The following is a 26,918-nucleotide window of genomic DNA, read 5'->3' on the forward strand; positions in this document are numbered from 1 at the left end:
TTGAACTGAATTTCTTGGTTTCATTATATGAAAAGTATACAAAGAGCTATAATAAGGAATAAGAAAGTCATGATTTATGACCCTCCACATATAGGGCATTTAATACTGCCTTTTGCTCAGTGGCCTAGCCATTGTGTGAGCAAAGTCAATACCAATAATGAAATGTAAAAATCAATTGAATAAAATGCAATAGAAAGACTAGGAGACTGAGTAAATTTGGAAAGGCCAGTGCCTGCAAGATTAGTATGTGGCCAACAGGTAATTACAAAAATCAATACCTGGATATGAAAACACAACAGGCAGCCATCTGTCACAAAGAGAGAACTCATTACTAATGATTTGGCTTCTGAGTAAGGATGAGAGAACAAAATAGGTCTAAGCAAAATCCCTATCAGAGGTCACATGTCTGTGTGTATGTGTGGGTATGTATTGTGTGTGTGTGTGTGTGTGTGTGCACACGTGTGTGCTCCCCATGTGACTGAGGAGAGAGAAAGGGAAACTCCAGATGGCTCACGTTGTATTTTATTTAGGCATTTTGCACTTTCTCTACTCCTTTGGCTTTTACTAACTGTGACTTCATTTTGCTAACTTGGTATCTGGCTGCATCCTACCTTACATCACCCTTTCCTCCTTCTCATCCCAGCCTCCCAGACACCAAGGGGACATTATCTTGAAGTCCTGGCAGTGTTTGGAGCCTGTAGGAGTGAGGCTGAGGACTGACACCCATAATCTGAGCTGGTGCTCTAAGTGCCAACTGTTGGAAGAATTTCTAAGCAGCACCAGGTAATATAGGAAGCCTTGAAAGCACCCACAGCCAAATAAAAAAGTAAACACACGACACACAGACGTACACAGACACACATCAGATAAAATAGTAACGTAAGTTCCTGGCCAAAAAAGAATATGAGTGAATGAATATGTCACTACCAAGCAGTTTGCATACATTAAGTCATTTACTCCCTGCAAAGACTCTACCATGGAGGTATCAGCATCGCCCTTTTCAAAAGCAAAGAGGCTTGCGAGGACAGTCAGCTTGTTCGAGGAGACACAGCTAGTGAGCAGGGAAGTGATGGAAGATGCATCTGTCTGACACTGATGTGTGTGCTTGTCACCATTTCACTGCATCGCCTCTTGTCTACCCCAGGGCACTGGGGGTGCTTCTGATATGGCCACACACACATCTATAGCCCGTTGTCAGGCCTCAGTGCTAGGGAGAGGCTTTAAGGCAAGTCCACGGATCACGGAGCAGAGCCAGTCAGACCATGACTTTAAACTTCCTCAGGCCATGATATCTGTACTGCCTCACGGCATGAGTCCCTGTAATAAAGAGTCTGACTCCATCTTTTGAAGTTTGGCTTCTAACAGCTTTTAAGCCTCACCCTCCCTCTGCCCACATCTCAGCAAGCTGATAAGCAAGCTTGGGTGTTCCCTCCCGTGGCATCAGCAGGGAGGTCAAATCCCATAAGTCCCCATCTGCATGTGGGACCTCACTCAGGTCCTACCCCGTAACCACCATGAAATCCAGAAACAGTCTCTTTTCCTGCTGTCTCAAGCCATGTTTGGTCCAGCTTGGGAGCCACCCTGCTGACCCCTCCCTTTCAGGCCCTCTGGTATGTGTGGGAATGGTGTCGTCTTCACATCAGAACCAAATTTTGGGTTGGAGTGCACCCCACCTTTGTAGGGGTAACACCACACTCCTGAACCAACTTTATGCCAATAACATCATGAAATGCTTTTGTGACTTTTGGAGAAACCCTCAAAGTTGTACTCTTCAAATGATGGTATGTAATCCCCTAAGCAGAAATCTGTCCTTCATTTTGAACAGACATTTTGTTTTCCTATTAAAAACAGTGTAATTAAGATAATTTCCATTTGGAACAGGAGCCTCTTTAATATATTTTTAGGTCATTTTATATTTATCTTCGATGGACAGTATTTTTCTATATCTCAACGTTGGTACTGCTGACATTTGGGGCTGGGTAATTCTTTATGGTGGGGCTGCCCTGTGCAGGATAGGACATCTTCTAGCATCCCTGACTACTACCCACCACAACCCTCTCTAACTGTGACAATTAAAAAAAATCTCCAGATGTGTCAAATGTCCCTTGGGGGCAAAATCACACCTGGTTGAGAATCACTGCTCTATATTTATTACACACACATACACACACACACACACACAAATAATGACTTTTCTGGTAAGAATGATCATGGATCAAGGCCTTTGAGTCCCAGTGGAAGACATAGAAAAAAATGACGAAAATCTGCTAAGCTATATACATCCCAATGCAAGCAAGCAAAGTCTATAATAAATTGCAATTATATCTTCAAATCTCTCCACTCTTAAACTAAATTAGACTTATCCTCAAAGCTGCTTATACGCTATGGCGATGACTCTTCATAGCTTATAAAAGCTTAAAAAAAAAAACAGTACGGTTACTCAGCTGCTTATATCCCTTTTAAAAAAATCAGAGTTAGCTATACTGACAACTGTGGTTGTCCAGAAATATCACTCACACAATGCATGCACCTTAAAGTATTCCCAAAACACAAAGCATGTTAACATTCGTTCACAAGAGGGTCACAGACAATAGTCTCTTTAATGGATCACATTCTCCTATATCTATATGATACCCACTGGTACTTCTGTGAATGGCTCAAAATTCTTGGTTATAACACAAAGTTGGTTTATTGCCTAAAGTTTCCATCCTATTAATGAAGGACAGATGACACCATAGATTGACTGCAGTAATCTCGTTGTAAACTGAGGAGACGACATAAGATGCTCTGTTTCCCTCACGATTTCGAGGCAGAGACAACTCCAGAGATGGAATTGGGAAGAGAAAAAGGCAAACACTCAAAGGGCAGCAGCTGACAATCTCGCCTCTGTGACCACTACCACGTATCCTTGGTCCTCTATTCCACAGTATTCAATTATTAAAGAAAAAGAATGTATGGTAAGCACACCGATTAGTTAGATGGAAAGTGCTATGTTTCAGTCTTAAATATGGATCTCAGTTTTGAAACTTTAGTTTTCTCATGTCTTTCCCCTTGTAACATTACTCTAGAAACCTCAGTGATAACGCATCGGATACTGGTCCTTTGAGAATCGGTGCAGCGCTTACCTCAGCTTTAATTTTATTGTCTCCAAAGCAGAGGTGTTGTAAGTAGGCAGCAGCATTGGACTGGACTGAAGGGAACTGATGCTGCAGCATCTGAATCACTTCAGGAAGTTCCGGGTCTCTCCATCCAAATTCTCTGAACAAAAGGAAGGCAGGAGAACATGAGAGGCAATCCTGCCACACGGTCAGCGTACCGTTAACTCATTTAGGAAATGCACTCGACAGTTTACATGGGAATATTTCACAAACGATTGTTCTGGTTTTCTTACATGTATCCATTTAGCAAAGGATTTGCAAAGACTCCCTTGAGTAAATGGTTTGTAAGTATATACCATGTGTGCATATGAAGGTCTGACAATTAAGTTCTCGACTTGTTGCAACGCTGTTGCTAATCTTTTTTGGTATCAGAGGGATTATTCATTATGAATTTGTACCAACTGGACAAAGAGTTAACCAAGTTTACTATTTGGAAGTGCTGAAAAGGCTGTGTGAAAAGGTTAGACGACCTGAACTTTTCGCCAACAATTCATGGCTCTTGCATCACGACAATGCACCAGCTCACATGGCACTGCCTGTGAGGGAGTTTTTAGCCGGTGAACAAATAAGTGTATTGGAACACCCTCCCTACTCACCTTATCTGGACCCCAGTGACTTCTTTTCTTACCTGAAGACAAAGGAAATATTGAAAGGAACACATTTTGATGACATTCAGGACCTCAAGGGTAATGTGACGACAGCTCTGATGGCCATTCCAGAAAAAGTTCCAAAATTGCTTTGAAGGGTGGACCAGGTGCTGGCACTGGTGCATAGCTTGCCAAGTGGAGTACTTTGAAGGTGACCTAAGTGATATTCAGTAATGAGGTATGTAGCATTTTTTCTAGGATGAGATCGCGAACTTAATTGTCAGACCTCATATACATATACGAGTATGCATGTGTACATATATAATCTTAAATGCATTAACTAAAGTTATCTGTCTATGAAGATTATGAAACAATGATTGAAAATAACACCTGATTTTATTAATATATGCATTTTTCATTTGGCCTTAAAAGGATAATTTATAAGGTCACATTTATTTTCTCATATTTTGTTTCAACAGTCTGACTCAGGTACAGTATTTAGCTAAATTATCATACAAGAGAAAATAAAGCTGGATGGATCCAATCCAAAATGTCACAATAGCAGTTGATGTCATCATCTTTATTATTTTTATCATTATAATCTCTTCTTTAATAATAGATAGAATCCTTAGATGATTCTCTGGGGATAAAAGTATAGCAACAAGAAGACTCTATAAAGGAAATTAGGTATTTAAAGAGTTAAGATGATCCATACAATGTTAATAAGTGTAATGCCTTCTACATTCTTTTCTTGTATCTTCCTTTTTCCATCTAAGCTACTCCAACAAGCTGGTTGTTTATTTAATTTTAAGAAATACACTTTAAGATATTTAAATCCATTCTAAAACATAAGGTTGATTGTACCATGATGCATATAAATATTCTTTTATGAAGTCAATCAGCTCAAGCAATTACAATCGAGCTGAAAGGACCAACTGCATGGATTCTATTCCTGTAGTGGGAAGCCAATTTTTAACAGAGAAATAAAAAAGCAACAACCTCTGAGAACACAGATAAAAACTTGACCCTACGAGCCATAAGAGCGCACTATTTATCTGAAGGATGGGGAGGAAGAGAAACGCGATGGCTTTGCAACAACCACTCTACTCCTGGAGAAAGAACGCAAAAGCATATATCCTATTGACACCAGGTCAGGGCTGTCATCTGAGAAGAAGAGTCATGAAAAATGGGAGAGAGAAAGGAACAGACAAAGGTTAAAAGTTTCCTCGTAGATTCTAACCTGTTCTCTTTATCTTTCCTTTATCACAACTGGTAGCGGTTGTCAAGCAAACCTTGGAGCACGTTGGTGCTTTCTTTAGAGCTACAATATGAAGTAGGATTCCTTTTGAATTGGCTCAGTTTTTATTGGAGAGCTAAAGAATTCAGTTGAATATTCATTGTTTAATAAGTTTACCTAAAATCTTAGGCAGACACAAATTTTCAAAAGGACATATATAATACAGTAACACATTTATTATAAAACATAATTAAGTGATTGCTGATAATAAACAAACTATTGACTTTTTCTTGGCTATGTGATCTAGAAAACAATTATGGATTAAAACACAGGAAGCCAGTTTTTTTTTAATTTAATTTCCTTTTGTTGCATGATTTTAAATCACCTCTACAACATCAAGATAGCACTCACTGTCCCTCTTCTTTTAATAGCAGCCCCCTAAAATTATATTCTTCATACAAATTAAATGGAAATCTACAGAACACCTGTAAATTAAAATGGGAAGTAATATGCAAAGACACTGGATGGCTAAGAGGAATTCAGGTGAGCTTGTGTTATTGGAAAGTGTTCAGTAAAGAATTCATTTCAGCCTGTTTTAGTAACCAGATGTTAACTGTGCCATTAGGCTCATATGGCATATATCAAGAACACCTTTAGAACAAGAGCTCTAGGGGGAAGTCTTACGGACTGTCAGCACACCTGTATGCAAATGCCCTTGTGTGGACACACACACACACACACACACACACACACACACACACACACACTCCATGCTTTCTATGCATCAATCGGGTAACCCCATGGATTAAACCCTCCAGTGGTGTCCCACTGAGCTTAGAAAAATGCCCAGCTGCCCAGTTTTACTCGGGAGGCCCCACAGCCATGAGTCTTGCCTGCCTCTGAAGGCATCTACTACCAAACTGCCCTGGGCCTCTTACACCAACCTCCCTGACCTGCCTCCTTCCTGTTCCCACCTCAAGATCCTGTACTTCCGGGGAGCCTCACCCCTCAGGTCTTTGCATGGTACTGTCTTGTCTTTGCTAGGTCTCAGTTCCAACATCTCCAAGGGGTCTCCTGCAGTTTCTGGCCAAAGAAGCCCCAGCCCGCAAGTCATTTCTACTTTACTATCCTAGTTTATACACAATACTTATGATTATCTGAAAGTCTCTTCTATTGTTTTTATTATGACTATTTATTGTCTCCCCCACCCCAAGCTCCATGGGGGCAAGGACCTTGCCCACACCAGGAAAGAATGATACCTGGAGCCTCCATGTCCCAATCCTCATTGGATTGCTGGGGCTGGGGGAGGGGAATTACTCTGGGACCAAGTGAAAGAGGGTGAGAGCTCAGAAAGCCAGAAAACAAAAGTGACTCAGCGGTTAACATGACAACTGTCTCCCAGCCTAAACCAGCTCTCCAGGATGGGGTTGGGGGGGATTGTGTGTCTGGGTGCTTTACTTCCGGCTTATTCTAACTGCTGTCCTCCAGGACTCGGCCACGGCAGCAGCTGTCCTCTGAGGGAATACGCATAGATAGATGCTAGAGGGGCACCTGGCAGAAAGTTTGGGGGAATGAAAATACCCAAGTCTCTTTCTCTAGAACCGTTTTACTTCACTTAGGTGAGATTCTGTTTGGGGTTTTGGCTGCTCATGGAGATGGATTCCATAGAAGGAGCTGGGAGCCTAGATGCAATAAAATGTCCGTGTTCTTCAGGACAGAATTCAGTCTATGGTATGGTTTCTTCACATAAGGTCTTCATCCTTACGGGCACAATGGCTTATAAGACAAAAATGTTCTGGAAGAGACAAATATGAGCCCTGACAAGTAAGTTTATGAACTTGTTGCAACGATGTTGCTAACCTTTTTTTTTGGTATCAGAGGGATTATTCATCATGACTTTGTACCAACTGGACACACAGTTAACCAAGGTTACTATTTGGAAGTGCTGAAAAGGCTGCATGAAAAAGTCAGATGACCTGAACTTTTGTCAACAATTCGTGGTTCTTGCATCACGACAATGCACCAGCTCACAGGGCACTGTCTGTGAGGGAGTTTTGAGCCGGTAAACAAATAACTGTATTGGAACACCCTCCCTACTCACCTGATCTGGCCCCCAATGACTTCTTTCTTTAGCCTAAGATAAAGGAAATATTGAAAGGAAGACATTTTGATGACATTCAGGACATCAAGGGTAATACGACAACAGCTCTGATGGCCATTCCAGAAAAAGAGTTCCAAAATTGCTTTGAAGGGTGGACTAGGTGCTGGCATCGGTGCATAGCTTCCCAAGGGGAGTACTTCGAAGGTGACCATAGTGATATTCAGCAATGAGGTGTGTAGCACTTTTTCTAGGATGACTTTGTGAACTTAATTGTCAGAGCTCGTACAAGCGAGGGAACAGGAGGCAGGAAGGTATGGGGCTACACGGACGGGTTAACTATTTAGGAAAGGTACGGAAATCAGCTTGGGGTGGTAATCTGTGAAACAGGGAGCTGCAAGGAGGAGCGCTGCCTGAGAATGGGGGACGGGACAGGGGATGGGGCTGCGAACAAGTCTGGGGTAAGATAATGCAGAGCTTTTCATTCAAATACAAAAAGTCTTGGTCTGGTCTGCGGTCAGGGTTGTGCAAAAGAAATCTATGGAAATTTACATTTGTTTAGGCTTACAAAACAGACAGAAAAAATGAACTTAAGTAAGAGTGAGAGTGCATCCTCAAAGTCAGTTGTTAAGATTCCCTGATCACATGCTTTTACTCGTTAATCCTTAACTAGCCTCGTGTAGTTTAGTTTTATGCGAAAGAAGGAAACCAGACTCGAGATGTTCGTGAATTTAAGTGGTGGGGCTGAAATTAAACTGTCTGCTTTTGAACAGATAAATTTAACCACATAACTATGCTGCCTGCTGTGCTCATGGTCTTGAAACAATCTCTAAACAGTGATTTGGGGGGACAATGTTTAAAAACTAAATATGTTTCAAACAGTGCTCCTAGGGCAATTTGACAATGCCTGAAGACATTTTTGGTTGTCACAACTGGAAGATGCTATTGGCATCCAGTGGGTAGAGGCCAGGGATGCCATGATCAACATCTTACAATGCACAGGACAGTCCCCCACAACACAGAATGACTTGTCCCCAAAATGTCATCAGAGCCGGGGTGTAGAAACCTGGGTCTAAACATGCACCGTATTGGATCACGTTTGTTGAGCAAGCATGTTATGTCTTTTGCTCCTTAATTACTGTAGTGGAAGGGGCACAGATTTGGCATCAGAGTAACTGGGAAAGAATTCAGAACTTGAACATCTGACTTTCTCCCTTTTAGCCAATAAATACAGGATAGTCCCTTAGTGTTTGCTGGTCTTGCTTTCCATGGGTCAAATACAGAGAATGACACATATTTTTCATGGGATTCCTTTTTACATGACACCATAATGTACATGGAAGTGCATGGTAAACTATTAAGAGCTAGATTTATACTAGTAATTATTATTCTAAGGCTGCTCTAAGGGGCACACACACACACACACACACACACACACACACACACACGTTGTATAATGCCATTTAAAAAAATAACCTTTTACTTATTTGTATTCAATTAGACATTATACTTACTCGAAGGAGAGACCCTGCTTTAGCTTGCAGTAAAAACTGTGCATTAAAATGTGCCCTTATGACAAGCTTTCCTGTTCCCCATCCCCCTTCAAAGGCCCAGTGGTATCTATGGTGGGCAACGTTCTCTACATGCAGCCAGAATCAGTTCAGATCCTGCCCCACCATGAACTCTCTTGCAGCGTTGGGCTCCTCCTGTCTGTGTTTCGTCTGCTGTAGAATCTCCACTGGCTGGCATGCGAGGTGTTCTCAGAATATACATTCATTGAGTCCATCTGTCATACTGAGATAATAATTCCTACCTTGGAGTAATATTGGGATGATTAGAAATAATATATATGAACCCCTTAGAGCAATGTCTGGCACGTAGTGGGTATGCTCAAGAAACGTCTGGTATTATATGTCACTAGATGAAGAAGAGGAGAAGATGAAATGAGAACCATCTATGATCTCCCACAGATGCCAAACTCATAACTTTCATTGGTTACTGGGCTTCACTTTTAAAATGTTAATGGAGCTGGAGAGTATGCAAATGTAACCTTTTCTGCATGAAAACGTGTCAGGAAGACCAACAATATTGTGACTAAATCCTCACTCTTCCACGGACTATCTGAGCTGTTAAAACGACGGTGCTCGGCATAGCGCTAACTATCAAGCACTTTGAAATGCCTTCCTATGTTATGCTGGCATTGGCACAAAAGAGTTGATGTACTGTCACAACATTTGATCACACTTACTTCTGCACTGCAAAGAGCCCTGGGACAACCAGAGCCTCCAGGAATTCAAAATTTGGTTTTCGGCAAAGCTTTATGTCAGAGGGACAGTGTCACTCTGACGGCTGCATCGGTAATTTCCATTGGGGCACGGCTGTAAGGGTATTTTTAAACCAATTATTTCTAAACTTTTGAACTCTAACAAAAAGTTTTAAAGACCATTTTGATTTCAATTTTAATACCCAGAGCCACGCGGTGGTCTGTTTTGTCTCTGATTTGGTTTTGTTGATAATGCTGGGGAGTGGGGGCTGGGTACAGAGGTGGTGGACTTAAGAAAGTTAGAGAGAGGATTCTTTTTTAAATGACAAAATTGAGATACTTTAATTCTCGTTGATCAATAAGAACTTATTCAGTGATAAACACGTGGATGCGTTAGTGTCTTAATCCTCATTCCTAGAGAGTTTGTAACCAAAACAAAAAGCTGCCCGATATGGTTAACCACATTTGAAAGCATTCTTTGCTATTAGCATATAAACAGTCACACTAGAACTGTGGCTGTCTAGAAAGCAAGCTCAATTGTTTTGGTGTTTAGAAAAAAATGGCTTTCTCCCAGCTTAACATTTTGAGGAGATGGAATTCTCAGAAATGTATCGTGAGCATTAATTCCCTTGCCCAGGACCTGTGGGCCTGTCTCCTTATGGAGCAGCCAGAGTGTCTGTTCCCTGGAGCCAGGCTCAGCGCTCAGGGGGTGGAGGGGCTCTGGGACCACCCATCCAGCAGCTGCTCCCGACTATCCACGAGCCTTTTCTCATCTGAATTCTGGGTTATATGTAAATTATATCTTCTCTCTTTACAAAAGATTGGGGAAACACACAAACCACCTATGATGACAAGATAGAACAGAAATGAAAAATCCAGTACACAAAAGGAAAATTCAAGTATTATGAGCACAAGGTCAGCAGACTTGCTTAATTTGTCTCCAATCTGTGTCTCTCCTTACAAGCAGCCCTGCCAACAGAAGAGAAATTAATACAGGAGAGAAGTGGCCATTCCTGTTAGTTAAGGAAAGACAGAATGGCTACTGCTTTGTGTACTGGGAGGTCAGGAAGGGAGAACCTGGGGCTCTCTACACCTGTCCCAATATTCATGGCACGTTTCTGCTTAGGATGTGATGGTAAATTGAATAACCACCCTCAGAGGGTAGCCAGGTCATAATTTCTGAGACCTGTGAGTGTGACTTCATATGGCAAAATGGACTTTGCACAGAATAAGAAGGCCACATAACACTGAATCTGAGATGCTATGCAGCCATCTTTGAGGGTGGATAAAGGGGCCACAAGCCAATGAATGCAAGGATGCAGCTCTAGAAGCTGGAGAAGATAAGAAGAAGGACTTTTCCCCTAGAACCTCTGCAGTCAGCATGGCCCTATTGACACCGTGATTGTGGTCCAGCGAGCCTGATTTCACACGTCTGGCCTCAGAACTGTAAGATAATAAATGTGTGTTGTTTCAAATCATCAACTTTGTGTTCATTTAGTATAAGGAAACAAATGCAGAGGCCCATCTGACCCCAGGATATGGAAGAGACCACCCCACTGGGGCAAGGAGGTGGAAAGACCTGCTTAAGCTATTCCAAGAGGCACCACCTCCAATTCCTGTCTCTGTAAGTCCTCTCAGTGATTTCTGGTAATCTGGTAGACTCCTCGATTATTTATTGACTTTTTGCTCATCTCTTTATCTGTTTATTTGTTTGGATTGCAGGTTGTCTGACCTTCAGATTATTTCATGAAGGCCCCGTAGCCTTCCCTTCTCACCATGTCCCTGCAGGCTGCCTGGCTGCCTGCTTCACCTTAGGATTCAGCTGCGAACCACTGATGCCTCCAGCTGACGTCCACTGAGTGACCACTGAGCTTCCGGCCACTGAGGCACAGCAATGAACACAGCAAAGGTCCTGTCCTCGGGAAATCAGTTTCTAATGGTAACTGTCAATTCATTATTAAAAGAGCAAAACGTATTATTTGTCAGATAGTGGTAATTGGATATTGGGTTGAATTGTGTCCTCCAAAAATTCATGTCCACAGAGAACCATAGAATGTAACCTTATTTGAAATAAGGTCACTGCAGATGTAATTTAGGATCAAGACAAGATCTTAGTGGATGAAGGTGGGGTGAAACCCAATGAGTGTGTTCTCAGAAGAGACAGAAAATGACATGGAGACACAGAAACAAAGAGGCCACATGTAGATGCAGGTAGACATTGGGGTGATAGGGCCGCAAGTCAAGGAGTGCCAAGAACTGCTGGCTACCAGCAGAAGCAAGGAGATTGGCATGGATGGTCTCTCCTTCAGAACCTTCGGAAGGAATCAACTCCCGATTCCTGGATTTTGGTGTTCCGGTCTCCTGAACTCTTAGAGAATAACACTAGTGTTGTTTAAGCTACTTAGTTTGTGGTACTTTGTTACGGCAGCCACAGGAAACAAATACAAGCGTGATGGGAAAACATAAAGCAGGCAGATATAGGCAATACCAGAGAGTGTGTGTGCATGCACGTGTACGTGTGTGCATGTGTGTGCATGTGTGCACACGTGTGCAGAGGGTGGGGGTGGGTGGGGAGGTTGCTATTGCAAATGCAGGGGCTGAGGAGGACCTCCCTGAGAAAGTGACCCTGGAGGAGAGAACTAAAGTGGTGCTAAGTAGAGGAAAGTCCCAGAAAGGGAGAACAGTGTCAAGACCCCAAGGCAGGCATGTGCTTGGCATCTCAGACAAGAGGTGAGAAAGCCGGTGGGTGAAGGGGAGTGAGTCCCGAGCACCATGTTGAGAGAGGCAACAGGGGCCCAGGTTATACAGGAGTTGCCAGCCACGGCAGGCTTTTAGCTTCTGCACCGAGAGATACGGGAATCATTGGAATGCCGTGATCTGATTCAGTTTTAAAAAATACATTGATGGTGGCTATATGGATGTATACATCTGTCAAAAGTCAAAAACTGCAGGCCTCAAAAGGTGCATTTATTGTATATAAATTATACCTTAATAAAACTGAGTTTACCAAAAGCTCCCTCTGGCTGCAGTGTTGAGAACAGATGCTAGCGGACAGGATGGAGGCAGGGGACTGGTTCGGAGGCTCCTGCAGGGATTCTGGTGAGAACAGTGGTGGCCCAGCAGAGGGCGCTGAGAAGCAGAGGGAGTTGGGATGAGTTTTGAAGCAGAGCCAGCAAGGACTTCCTGACCTGGTGCTTATGAAGTGTGAGGGAGACAGATGCTCAGTGAATCGCTCTGACAGGCCCCTCTACTGCTCCTCTCCCAGCGCGCCCGTTAACTGGTGACTCCTACTGCCTCATCTCTCAGGCCCATCCTGGGGTCAGGGCGTGGGTTGGTCAGACTAGCACCCTCTTTGGGGACTGGCGTCTATTATTTCAGAGTAAGAAGGAACAATTTCAGCTAGCAAGTTTTCTACTGGCTGCTGAACTGGAGAGAAAACAGTCAAATAACGAGAAATTGGTTATTTCTGAACTATTACAGGTACTGGGTGCCTTATATTAATCTCAGCCAAACAATGGACTTCTCTGACTTCAATTTATTAGGAGCTGAGGAGAAAGCTAATGCTAAGTGGGGTGCCAAAATTTATGCTATGATTTATCATTTTTAATTGCATGTACTTAAGTATCAGTGCATTTCTGCTTCTTTTGAAGGCCCAAGTAGTCTAAAAGGCCATTAGACTACAAAGACTTATCAATTCTATTTAATAATCTATTTGGTATTATTAACTTTAAAATATTATTTGTTTATTAATGCAAGTAGACTTTTTCAATAACAACATACTCCACAATGAAAAATTAATTTCATTCACGTAAGAATTTTGCTGACCTGGAAATTATAACAGGCTCTGTTTGCTGATAATAGCCCAAGGGAAGAAAAAGACAAGTTATCACCCATCAATTTTAACTTATCAGCTGTAATGACTTCATGGAAAATGTTTATATTGTGTGACTATGTATCCATTTTACAATTAACAGCCATAATGCTTATCACCTAGATCTGCGAACATTGAGTGGGAACAAGAAGGAAGGGATTTGGTGGCGAATATCCAAGATAGGAGTGCGTGGTTCAAGTATGTTTAAGCAAGTTTTTACTTCGTTTATATCAGAATAAGATCAGGATTTTGCCTCAGGAGTAGATTAAAAATTTGAGAAAAAGCCCTGATCACCCTCAAAAGGTTTTAGTTTGTGTGTGTGTGTGTATGCGTGTGTGAATACACACACAAACACAAAAGGGAAAGTAATACTATAATGTTAAATAATGGACTAGAAACATACTCTGTATAAATAATAGAATAGAGCACATTTTCTTATAAATTAGGTATTTTCTTATAAATTTGACAGTTTTCTGTTAAAAACTAAAAATAGTGCTTTTAATGATTCTGTTTCTGAAAACAACTAAACTTCCAGAGAAACCACAATTATATAGGTTGATGCATTCTACACGCAAGAACACTGTCCCTTAAGACGCATGCCAGACTCTGTGTTTCTGGATGTGAGAACATGTCCCACAGTAACTGTCAGGGGGACAGTTGTAGGGTGTCTTTACAACGTAAGCTGTGAGGGTAGGTTGCTAACCAGAGTCCAGTCTTGGTGACAGCAATTACTTAACAACATCCATGGTTGACATTTTAATCCTACAAATGTTTGGAGCATGTTTCAGATACAGGACTTCATCTTTGTCACCTCAGGTCTCCAAAGAATCACAACTCAATTGATTTCAGATAATGATGAATAGAGACACTTCCTTTAAAGAAAGTCTTAATAAAATCTAACAAAATTTGGTGTAGAAAGGTACCAAGGGGGAAAGGTGTTTGGAGTCTTAAAAATGAAGCAATAAATTGTGTGAAAACAGCACCCATGCATTGCTTCCTTCCAGGAGTATTTGAGAGGCCTTTTTATGAATCAGGAAAGTTCTAGGTCCTAGGGATAGGAATACTGATTTCTGACTTCAAACTGCTTATTCTTTAGCGGGGAGAAGACAGACTATATAACTAGGCAGTGGCCATACACTGAGTAAGACACAGTATTCAAAAAATTGCTAGAGCCGCATATGAAGCTGTGTAATGAGGCTCTTTCCTTCTGGATAATGCTGGATTCAAATCAATATAAAAGATGGCAGAAGTAATTATAACTGTAATAAATAATTATGCCATCATGAATACCCATGACAATGGCTTATAATTTCCAGAATGTTTAATGTATGTATTTTTATTTGATTTTCTTTATATTGTAGAGCGGGAAGTCACCTTCCCCAGAATTTCCCATGGTTATTATGTAGACTGGGAAACTCAGGTCAGACACTTTAGTGACCTGACCAAGGTCATAAGTTCCAAACACTGGATCTTGGCCTTGGATTGAGCGGGCATTAATGGGGGAGCAGAATTATCTAACAGAAAATGCATGTTATTTAAGAAGAGAACACTTATGGTTTTTATGGATTAATGTCCTGATGGAAATAGGGTCATGAGGTAAAAGAGGGTGATATTCAGGAAGAACAAACTTAAAATAGTAAGTTGCTAGCCGTGCCAGTGCAATCAGCCAAGATCACCAGGATCTCATTTGTGGTTGAAGAAAGCTGGGCTCACTGCTCCCAACAAGAAGGAAGAACCCACCTCGTGGGATCTGGGGTATAGATGACATTAGTAAGATGATATTAGAGTAAATTGGGACTGGGCTGTTAGGTATTCTGAGGCAGATTCACGGGAGCAGGGCTTCATTTTGGATTGGTTGCTACCAGGATGGGGGGAAAATTCTGTGACTGAGTATCTTAAAGATTTTTATCTGGAAGGAGGGAAGAAGAACAGAGAGAGGTTCAAACCGTGATTGGTGAAGAAATAGCAGTCATTTCAAGTAACCAGGAGAGGTGGCTGTTTTCACCAGTTCTGTGGTTCAGACAACACTCATGTTTTTCTTCTGTGTTCAGACATAATTACGGAGGGGCCTTGATTTGGTCTTGGCCCATACTCATCCGAGTGTGATGCCTGGTGTGATGGTGATAGCCTATGAAAGTGTTTATGCTCAAAAGAAGACCACCAAGACCTGCGTGTGGATGCCTGGCCAGCTCCTGGCTGCCAGGGGCTACTCTTCTCTCTTGGCCACAAGGCCTGGAGCTGCCAGTGAAGAGACCCAGGGGTCATAGAAAGGGAGTGGAGGCGCCGAAGGGAAACGGTCCTTTCTGTCTCTGGCTGCCTGTGCAGAAGTGTCATTCTGGAGACCAAAATGGTGTGCCTAAGCTTTGACAACAGGTTACCAAAACAACAAGTGAAAAGGAGAGGATAGGAAAGGGAAGGAAGGGGAGGGTAAGGGAGGGAATGGGAGGGAAGAGGAGAGAAGGGGAGGAAAGGGAAGGCAAGAAACCACTGCTGTCTCCATGAAGCCACATTCAAACTCTTTTTCTGTATGACTGACTGGTTCTTTTGAAATCTACAGACAGCAAGTCTGACGCTTGATTGTAACTACTGACGAAGGACCTCACGGTTATGTCTGTTAGCACCGTCTGTTGTTACCTGAAATGCACTAGGAATGAGAGAAAAGCTTTGGTTTTGCTGTTTAGCTGCTAGAAAAGGAAACAAAAATATCTATGGACATTTAGTTAGGTCTGTAGCTACTAGTGCCTATGTCAAAAACCACACCTGTCTAGGTCTATGTTTTCGCTTTGCCCTTAAAGGAATTCTAAAGAAGCTATGAATACATTGGGTACATTCTTAATATTAGAGAAAAAGAACTACAGTGCCCAAGTGGCCAGTCACAATTATTTCTCATTACTAGACATTAAATGCAAAACAAAACAAAAAAATTCCATCCGTAGGTATTTTCTGTCATTATGTTACACAATACTTTTGACACAGAACTTAATTTACCTCCATTTCTGGTATCCGGATGTTTCTAAATATAAAATGTAGAGGAGATATTCACTTTGCATTCTGAATGAAATAACCAACAATGAATATTAGTATTCCTTGCAGATCATGGGTGAAGTGGGTAGGGACAGGCCAGCTGTATACCATTATATTGGAAGATTCCATATCTGTGCAACTGAATACATTAGCCAGCTTCTTTTTAAAGTGCAGTAATTAAGAAAAAGAAGGTATTCATTTCAAGATAATAGTATCCTATTACCTTTAATTTCTACTCATTGATAAAGCCTTAGACTAGGCTTTTATTACCTCTGTTTCACCTAACTCTCTGGAGAATGGCTGCGATTAATTTGAAAATTAATTGAAAAGTTTGCAATGAGTTTAAAGATATTTTCTGTTATTACTGCTATCAATCTTTAAAATTTAAAATGGGGTAGATGGGCAGACAGGGCAGATGGAGTAGGTCTTTTTACAGGAAAAAGAGCAAGTGGCCGATAAATATAATTTTATTTATGCAAATAATAAAAGCATACGTTATTTCTTTTATCTTTTGCACTAATTAAGAATTACAGTTTCTTCATTAAGCTTTTATTTTTTTGTATTTTTTTATTCACTAGAAAACCGCTGTTTTCAGTTCTATCTCCCCAGCAGCCAACTGATGCCCCAAGGACACAAATCATGTGGATCTTTAAGAAGACTAATGTAACATCTAATTGTCGAACAAATTTATTTTTATTTTGTGAGACGTGACTGAACACAGTACATGGGTGGAACTTGACTTTCTATAACTTCAGAGGTTCCCAGTCTTCAATGGCTCCCGGGGCCCTTTGCGTCTGTCCGTTTTTCACAGGGCCTCTGGGCCCAAAGAAATGCCTGACAGTTCCATTTATTGCATAGTCAGGTCCAAACAACTTAAGAATTATCCATGTCCTAAGAAGTTAGTGCCTTTTGGGCACTGCACAACTTCTCAAACCTTGGAATCAGACACTGCTGTCTTCAGTTCCTCTCATACTGATTTTTACACGGTACTTGCTTTTTTATGATGGAAACCTCTTGCAAAGTTATGACATCATCAAAAGGAATGTGACCCAATTGAATTTTGAAGCGGAACTAACTCAAGCTCATGCTTCTCTTGGTGTCTGACAGATACTGTGGTTCCCTTGAAAACATAAACTATCCTGAGAAGCGCCTGTGAGTTTGCTGTGTCACCCTGAGGCACCTTGGAACACAGAATGGTCCTTCCAATAGCTTTATTTAGACCTACACCTAAATAAAGAATTGAGTGTAACGAACAATTACTGGCAGAAAGGCAGATCACACATATAGGAACAGGAAGTTTATCCTGTAAGATTTAAATTTAGAATTTCAATGAAGTGACACAGTACAAAAGCTCAACAAATATAAACGCTTGTCATTTGGGAAACTACTCTTTGTCATGTAACCCTTTTTCCTTTGGTGAATATTTGGTAAGTATTATTTATGACTTCTAGAGACCTAAAATACAACATTCTTTAATGGTTCTTTATATATTTACAAGATGTTTACGGCAGACTTTGGGGAAGGCACCAACTTTTAAACTGCCTTCTCTCTCTCTCTCTCTCTCTCTCTCTCTCTCTCTCTCTCTCTCTCTCTCTCTCTCTCTAACCTTAGCAAGAGTATGTGTGGTATAATGAAATCACGAAATCACGCAATGCTCAGGACAAAAATACCACTTAGTGGCAGTGGGATGACAGAAAACACATATTCGGCATGCTCTTCTCCATCTCCAATTACTGTCAAAGTTTTCCTTCTTGCACTTGACATTGAGGGACCTCCTCAGATCCGTTTCCTGCCCTTTCTCCAGGGTCTTTGTTAAGCTTTGTGGACTCAGACTGTAGAACAAGAAACCACACGAGGGACATGAGAGCCATAGAAAGCAAATTATTTCAGTGACGGGGAAAACATCGCTCTCAGGTGAAAGCAAAAAGCACCTCTTTCCAGATTTGACTGCATTGGAGATATCAGAAACTGCAGTGTTTTTCCCAATGACTTTTTGAGGTGGGTTCTATAACTGTCATTACCATCTAGATGAGGAGACTGAGGTTCAGGTGGTTTAAGTAACTTGCTCAGAGTTGGTGAAAGGAAGCGCCAGGAGTCACCTTGTGTTTCACTGGGTCCATATCTGTGCTGGGTCCATACCCTGTGCTGGGTCCATACCCTGTGCGGGCTGCATGAAGCACAGCCCATCCCATCCACAGCTGTGGTTCTCAGGGATGGTCAGGAAGCTGGAATGTGGCCACAAAGGAGGCAGTGACTCACAGGTGGTGCAGTGAACATGGTTCCTATTTGTCACGACATACTCGAGCACACTCCACTTTTCTAGGGCTGCACAGGGAATGTTTGACTTCCGGTGGAATAAGCACCAGAGGTGCAGGCTGTGCTCAGAGACAAGATCTCAAAGAAGGCTTCTTTCCTCTAGGTCAGAGGCAATGCACATTTCCTCCAGTTCCGAAGAGTGTTTAGATTCTTTCTATGCTCTGATGTAAAAATGAGAAAGCAGAAGATTTGGGGTAGAACGTTTGTTTTGTGTTTTTCACTTCAAGTAGAAGTGTGTAACGTCTCTGAACTATTTCTCTGAGCTGGACAGAGCAGGTATTATCCCCCTTCGCAGATTTGAAAATACTTGTGATTGATTCAAGTATGAAGCCCAATTTGACAGTCCAGATGTAAACCGCAGAAGGCACTGCTCCAGGTGAAAAACACTGACAATTCGGCCGAGTCTCTGCATTTCTCATAGTGCTAAGTGGCTGTTGTTGGTACTTAAAAGTTGTATTCTGGATGATGCCAGAGCTAAAAGTTTAGGGATGAGTTTTAAACACCTTCCCTTCATCCCCTATTATGTACGTGTCATGTATGCGTTTTTCTAAAGATGCTTTGACCTACTTATGTTCTAAGGCTCTGCAGCATTTGAGACTTTAAGTTTCCTGCCTATTGTGTCATTTATTACTTCCTTTGTGGTTCAAGAGGCTTGAATGGGGTGGGCTGGGGGAACAAAACTAAACCTTATTCTATGGAAAACACGGGCCATCCCCTTGCAGCACGGATGTCAGGTCTGGGCTGCTCTCCGCTACAGCTGGGCCTCCGGCTAATTCAGAACAGCACTCCCAGCAAGCAGACTTTGTTTGCACTGGTATTACACACAACACCACTGGAACTTGAGGCAGGCAAGCATGAGATAAAGAAACATCTCTGGATCCTAGCCTTTTTCGTGTTTGTTTGGCAACTGGGGAGGTATCAGGTATTTTTGGAAAAAGTCTCTTAGGACGAAAATCACCATAATGTTATAACATGAATAAAAATTCAGTCTTGCCTCCTTTTCTCGGAAGTGCAAAATCCATCAAGTTGCCATGAACATGAAGGTTACCCAACCTGGAAGGATGCTGATGAAAGCCAGCACAGGCATTGTTATCTTAGAAGAACAAAAATGCCCATAAGGGACGATTTCCTCATTAATTGTTGGGAAAAGACATTATTGCAGACAAGAGACTGGTTTTTAAGCTCCTCTCTCTGAACATGCTGCGCGCCGTCACACACAAGAACTGTACATTCAGTTTCCGTAACAGTCCTCTTGCTGGAGCCCTGGCCCTGGCCTCTCTAGCTCATGCTTTGGAAGCTGTGATGTTTCCTGCAGGTGCCCTCACTCCAGGCTGGGAACCCCCTCTCCCCCCCTCCCCGCCCCAGTGTATCCTGCACAACACCACCACTGCAGTGCTTCTAAAGACAAACCAGACATCTTACTGGTCTTCTAGAAACTCTCCCTGTGTGCTGTTCCCTCACAGGACTTTACTCCAGAATGGCCCCAGGGCCTAGTCTCTGCCTCCTCCCCCACAGGGCCCAGCACTGTCACATCCTCTGCTGCCAACTTGGTCCATTTCCCATCTGCTCAGCAAACGCTATTCTGCTCAAGCATTTAGCACTTGTGGAAGCCCTTTCCTGATGACAAAGAAGTTGGTAACATGCATAGGTGATACTGGTGTGTTAACACAGATACTTAAAATGTCTTCTTAAGATTTGGGACTCAGAAGGTCGCACCTCTCGGAAAAAATACTATCTACCGTAGTTCTTGGCACTCTGAAACTTCCTGGCTTCTCGTATGGCAAGCAAGCCGCATATGCCGCCCTTGTCCTACTGAAATTTTACACTTATCTGTGTAATTGGTTAATGACTGTTTTCTCACTAGGGAAAAGTAAACTCCAGTGAGCACGGGTCATGCTATTTTTAATCTATTCTAACACATACTATTATATAGTAGGGACTCCATGAACAAATGAAACTATCCCAAGGTCAACACATCCCAAAGATAAAAACAGTAACAATGACAGAAAGCATATATATATATATGCACATATCATATAAGTGGTAACTTAATATTTCCTTGCTCCCTTGCTTATCACACCTCCCTGACCCCATTCATTCATTCACTGAATATTTACTGTTAATGAGGCAGAGTGAATATTGTATAATCATGGCCCCAGGGTAGAGTTAGGAGGGAGAAGACACATGAGTACCTCCTGGTCTCTCAGCCTTGGCACTATGGATGCTTTGGTGTGGCTAATTCTTGGTTGGGGAGGGGGCTTCTCCCATTGTAAGGTGTTTAAAAACATCCCTGGCCTCTACCAAGTAGATGCCGACAGCATCAACCTCCAGTTATGACAACCAAAAATGTCTCCAGTTAAGAGCCACTGGTGTGAGGAATATTTCTGACGCCACCAGAGAAAGGTCACAGGACACTAATGGGCTCTGGTCACCTTACCTGGGCCTCCACTTCCTCCTGCTGATAATGTTGCCAAAAGGGAGAGTAGATTTCCTTTATTGGGTTCCAGTAGGGTCTGGTCTAGAATTGTGGATATGAAGGAAAGAGTGGGAGAGAGTGCACAGTCTCCTCCTGTTCCCTTCGGTTCAGGCACCTAAGTGAGTGAACGAATAGCTGTCAGTCCGGCCTGAGGTGCAGAGAACCACCTGTGACCAGGTGGCAGGTATATTATGGATATTCCAGTTCATCACATCAGCCTCCGTAGTGGCAGCCTCATGGCTGGCAGGCCTTCTAAGGCAGGTCATGCATCCTTTGTGCCTGAAAAAACTGTTGGGTGAATGAATGGCTATTTAACGCAGGCCCCTTACAGGTAGCTTGGCAGTCTGTGTGCATATTTGCAAGGATTGCTGTCCGGGGTCTCTGTACTACGGAACTCTTCTCATGCACTGTTACATCATCATCATTCTCCTATTACTCGGCCAGACCTTCTACCATCAAGGGATAGAGCTGGAGTAGCAGTTTTTCCATCGTTACATTCCTGGGGTGAAGAATGCTCTTCAGTTGATCTGGTGTCTCAATCTAACTCAGATTTCATGGAACGTCAGATGCTCTCAGAGCTGCCTCCATAGCACTGTGACGGCAGGAAGCCAGCCTCGTACCTTCGGCCTAATGGGTTTCCTCTAACAAACCCCAGACATCACAGCAGTGCAAAACCCTTCCTATCAGGGAATCCTGCCTATGTTGCATTGTACAAGGTCCACAGACAAGGAAGGTGGGGCTGGAAAACAGGCGAAACTGAAGGCGTTGGGAGGGGCTGGCTCGGACGCTACTATCCTGACCTTTCTCTCCCCTGAAACATAGCGGGTTCCATCTGTTCACCCCCAAGCCCTTTAAAGCATTAACCTGTCAACTTCACAAAACAAGTGTATGCTCAGGTACCAGCTGGGTGGGCGAATCACTCAAGGTCATGGAGAAAAATGTGACAAAAGCTGAAAGACTCCATGCTGCAATTCCTTTTCCAGGGCAGGAGAATGTGGTAATCACTCCAGTCTTATTAAAATAAAACGACCCAAACTTGATAAGTTTCGCTTTTGTCTACTCTCTTCCTGCACAATTTTTTTTTTATTAATTTTAATTTTAATGAAGAGATTACCAAAAACATTAAGTCGTTTTTTTCATCTTTGCAGTGGAAGGTCATTGCATATGAGATATGAACGCATTCGGTTGGTGCAAAAGTAATTGCGGTTTAAAAGGTTAAAAACAATTGCAAAAACTGCAATAACTTTTGCACCAACATAATAGAAAGACGGAAGATAGTCTCCATGACCAAGAGAAAAAGCAGGCACGCTTCTTACGTTTGGGAAATTCAAAAAGCAATTTAAAAACCCCAAGAATTTTAGGTCATGTTTAATAGCATTCCTATTTTTAGATTTCATAAAATTTTGACCACGGTGCTTTCAGACAAGTTCTGTACATTCTTTTTTCATTCTTTTCTTTTCTTTTCTTACTTCTGATTTGCCTCTGCATAGAAAAGATCAGCCAATGGGGAGGGTTGTGTGTCGGTCTCCTGCTCGTCATCTGTGTCCATTATACGAACCAGTGTATCCTCTTTAAAGACATTTTCTTTGTCATTTGCAGAGGTAGTTTTTATTGTATTTTTAACATCTTACCATTCTCCAACTATGAGTAGCTTCTCCTCCCAGGGAAGTGTTAGGCATGGCCAGAGGAATGCGTCGCGGGAGACCAAAACTGGTCTATTAGAGTTTATTTGGCGTGTTGGAGCTGCGGGAGGTCTGGCTAGAAAAGACCGTAACCTCCAGACATCGTGATGGTTAGTTTTATGCGTCATCTTGGCTAGGCCATAGTACCCAGTGGTTTAATCAAACAAGTTTCCAGGTGTTGCCTTGAAAGTATTTTGTAGCCGTGGTTCACACACATGATCAGCACCTTTAGGTAATGATCACCCTCAACAATGTGGGTGGGCTTCACCTAATCTGCTGATGGTCCATAAAAGTAAAAACAGGTTTCCAAAGAAATTCTATCTCAGAACTGCAGTATCAACTCCTGCCTGAGTGCCCAGCCTTGGGGCCTTCAGATTTCAGAGTTGTGTGACACAAGTTCTTAAAATCTCTCTCTCTCACTATGTGTGTATGTGTAATATACATATGTATACACACACACACACACACACACACACACACACACACACACACCAGATTAAAAGAAAAAAAAAACACATAAGAAAATAAGAATCGTCTCTCTCAGATCCCCAGTGGTGGCTACGTGTAGTGTGGCTGGAAGTCAGAGGAGCTGCCAGCTGTTTCATGCCCTGTCCTCACACCCCTTCCTCACACAGGACATGGACAGTCTCTCCCCGCAATCTGGGCAGAGCTAAGTGATGTGTCTGCACTACCAGACTGCAGCTCTGAGGCCAGGTCACAAGAAGCCCTGCAGTAGCTTCCACCTCTGTCTTTGGGATCTTTACTCCTAGACACTCCCTCATGGCGTGAGTGCTCTGGCCAGCTGGCCGCCCCGACTGAGCTCCCAGGGGGCAGCCAGCATCAGCAATAGCCTGTGTGGACTGTGCCATCCTGGTCGCTGAAGGTTGCCACCTGGTCGCCACCCCATAACATGCCTCTTTGGCATAAGGATTATTTTGAAATGATTATTTTTTGGGAAACTACAGACACAGGAGAAGCTCTGAAAACAAAGTAGAATTTACCCTTTTGTAAGAAAAATTTATAAAGGAAATCTCCATTTGTAAAGGTGTCTCCCTGCTGTGTATTGGGAAGAGAAGGATGACTCTTATGGCCAAAAAAAAAAAAGAGTTTCTATGGAAATTAACCTCACATTTGAGATCTTGCTCCCCGGCAATTGTCGTCAGTTTGGCTCCAATAAACTAATAAAAATTCTCTATGGGTTTAGACGTTTCTTATATCCACACTGTAAATTACTAGAAACTCATCAATGGAGAAGGCATGGACTCAAATCTGCCTAACAAGTCTTACTCTTGTTACCATGCTTTTCCTGCTAACTTCCCATAATTGGCCACCTCTCCCCCCACTCCACCCCTGCCATCTTTTGTATCTTTAGCTGAAGATGGTATTTAAGTGGTGGCTTGGGCCATCTCTGGGAGTCAGTCCTTTTCTGGGTGTCTACCATGTATATATGAGGTATATGAGCACCTGTTAATAAACCTATTTTTCTCTTGTTAACCTGTCTTTTATTACAGTGGGGGTGTGTGTCTCAGCCAAAAAGTCAGAAAGGCAGAGGGGAAATTATTTTTACTCCTTTGCAATGTCCAGCCCTGTGAGGCCTGACTGCAGTCTCACTGACCTCTCACCACCTCCTCATGAGGATACGGAAGGGGTTCAGAACAGGCCTCCCCAATATGTGCTACTCGGGCATATGGGTTATCTCCAGCAAGGCAACAGAGACCCTGTGGGCTCAGGAGAAACTTCTGTCCCTCCCTTAACTACTTAAAAGAATTTAAATTAGAGGCCTCACTCATAATATGAGTTATCACCAGCGATAATTTTTTATGACCTACCTGGACAGCAGAGCAAACATCTAATTACTGAACACCTGCTCTTCTTACTGATCTGCGGCTTACTCTCCTCCTGCTGAAGCATCAGACCTCTCACCAAGTTCCCTAGCTCAGGATGTCACATATACCTCATGCTACCTTTCTGTCACTGAACCTGTCACGTATGTGGGAGTCTGTAATTCTCCCATATCTATGAGCTTCCCGCATGTACATATATCATTAAATTTGATTATTTCCTCTTGTTAGTTGGCCTAGGCAGATTTAATTATTAGACCAGCTGAGACAACCGAGAAGGTAGAGGACAAGTTTTCCTCTCCCATAATCCCCAAGTGAGAATTTCCCAGCTAAGCCTGATGTAGAAGAGAACCAAGATTATGACACCATGTTGTTTATAAGCCACTAAATTTTGAGGTGGTTTGTCATATGGGAATAGCTAACTCCAGCACGTAGAAATAGCTTTTGTTACATTGTTCTTAAGGCATTTTACATTTGTTTGTTTTGTGAATGAAATGGAGGCACTGTAATCAGTTTAACTGAAAGTACCCTCACAGGGTGATCTGATCATAAATTCCTAACTGGGCAGGTCGTGGTGGGTAGTCATCCCAGGTCTGTAAAAGGTTTATCTTCTCCTTAAGCCATCCCTGTTCACTGTTCTTGTGCCTCTAGGTTCACACACCTTTGGAACGCCAGGAGTAACCTTCTTTTGCAGACCCCTGAGAGGTGTAACCACCCTCAAGGGAGCAGATAATTTTGTTAATTATTCTGTAATCCAATCATAGAGATGTCCTCTGCTTTGCTTTCTCCCACCTTCCTGTAACCATCCTTATGTTCCCTCCTTAATTATAAATGTATAAAAAGAACGCGAAACTGTCCTCTTTCAGAGCATTTAAGGTTTTGCTTCCTGAGCACGTCCGTGTCAGTTTGGCTCAAATAAACACTGATAAAAATTCTCTGCAGGTCTGGGTGTTTCTTACGTTGGCAGTTGCAACCAAGGATACTCTTTACACTACTTAATGAAAACACCCATACAGCAAGAATTTTGAAACTATTTAAAGGAGAATGTCATGTGTACAAGCAGTGCCCGATTTTGTTCAATTCTTTCCTACTGGACAGGAATAAAAGATCTGGAAAGAACCATTTTGATCCATCAGCCTATTGTGAAGAACCCCAAAAGACAGAACGGATCTAGCTCATCCGTGTCAAGCCTGAGGACTTCACCTCCGATGCTTTGTCACTAGTATATGAAAAAGGGGCAAACACACTGTACTGAATGTATTTTTAATTTTCTGTATATTATGATTCTTTGATGTCTTAGAAAACATCTGTGGCTGGGGACAGATCATCCCTCCCAGGGGCTGGCCAAATCTGAGACACAGCAAAGGGCCCAGCCTGGAGCATGACTTTGAGGTACCAACTACCCAATCCAGGGCCGCGCCTCCTCGCTCTATCCCTTCACCCCAGAATGCTAATATTAAGGCAATGTTTGTCTGCACTAATCATCCCAGGGCCAGGTGAAGGCAACGAGGGGCCACCCCTACACGTTAGAGCCCCTGAAATTATTCAAACGAGTCAGTCCGAAGCTGCACCCCGTCCTGCCTTGCCTCTCCCACAGAAACGCCCAAAAGGCTGTGGCCTAAGTGCTCCCCTCCTCCTGCTGTCTTCTTCCTCCTGACCACTCAGGGGTCTGGCATGTGGCCCCACGCGGTGTGCTAGGCTTCTTGTCCCTAGGAGTTGTGAGCCTCTCCTCTGCGTCCTCTTGTGGCCACACCTGACTGACCCTCTCATAAAAGAATACACAACACACACTCTTTTAAGCCACCTGGAAACTGTCCTGAAATGGAGACATTGGAAATGCTACCTAATTTCTCCAACTCATCTATGACTCTCTCTATGGCACTTTGTGATATCAGGCTGTTTCATTACAAGCTGAGATGGCCCTTCCTTGAGTGATGTATTCATGTATATTGCTCCAAGTGCCACAGCTAGGACTGAGGGGTAGAAAATGGAGATGAGAATGAGAAGAAAGCAACGGAGCAGGAACACAAATGTGTTTTCAACAGAAGCACCCTCACTCGTGCAGAGATTAAGTACAAAATGATATTTCCTGGTGGTGACACCTCTTTGGAAGGTTTGGCCCATGACATGCTATTAAGTAACAAATGATCACTGTAATACATAAAATCATGACACATATTGTAAAACTGTTACTTCTTCTAATGTATCTAACTTACACACGAAAAAGGGGGCTTACAAACTGCAGGGTCTCAAGTAAAAATTCCAGTGAGAATATAAAACAATTTTTTTGTAGTATAAACATAGTTTGGAATGTCATGTGATTTGGAATTTTAATGTGTAAGAAGAGGACAGTCAATGATCTGAA

At 42.5% G+C, this 26,918-nt stretch overlaps 1 protein-coding gene across 5 annotated transcripts in view; it reads right to left on the reverse strand.

Moving 5' to 3' along the window:
- CTNND2 (catenin delta 2) overlaps window positions 1-26,918 on the reverse strand; it is an 831,455-nt gene that overhangs the window by 236,670 nt on the left and 567,867 nt on the right. For all 5 annotated transcript variants that reach the window (XM_074329072.2, XM_088796434.1, XM_074329071.2 and 2 more), the window contains one exon: window positions 3,126-3,258. In XM_074329072.2, the coding sequence (XP_074185173.2) occupies window positions 3,126-3,258 (133 nt within the window). The remainder of the gene's footprint in view (window positions 1-3,125; window positions 3,259-26,918) is intronic.

This window comes from Rhinolophus sinicus, chromosome 3 (assembly GCF_057876585.1).
Source record: "Rhinolophus sinicus isolate RSI-liver-muscle chromosome 3, RSI-T2T, whole genome shotgun sequence".
NCBI lineage: Eukaryota > Metazoa > Chordata > Mammalia > Chiroptera > Rhinolophidae > Rhinolophus > Rhinolophus sinicus.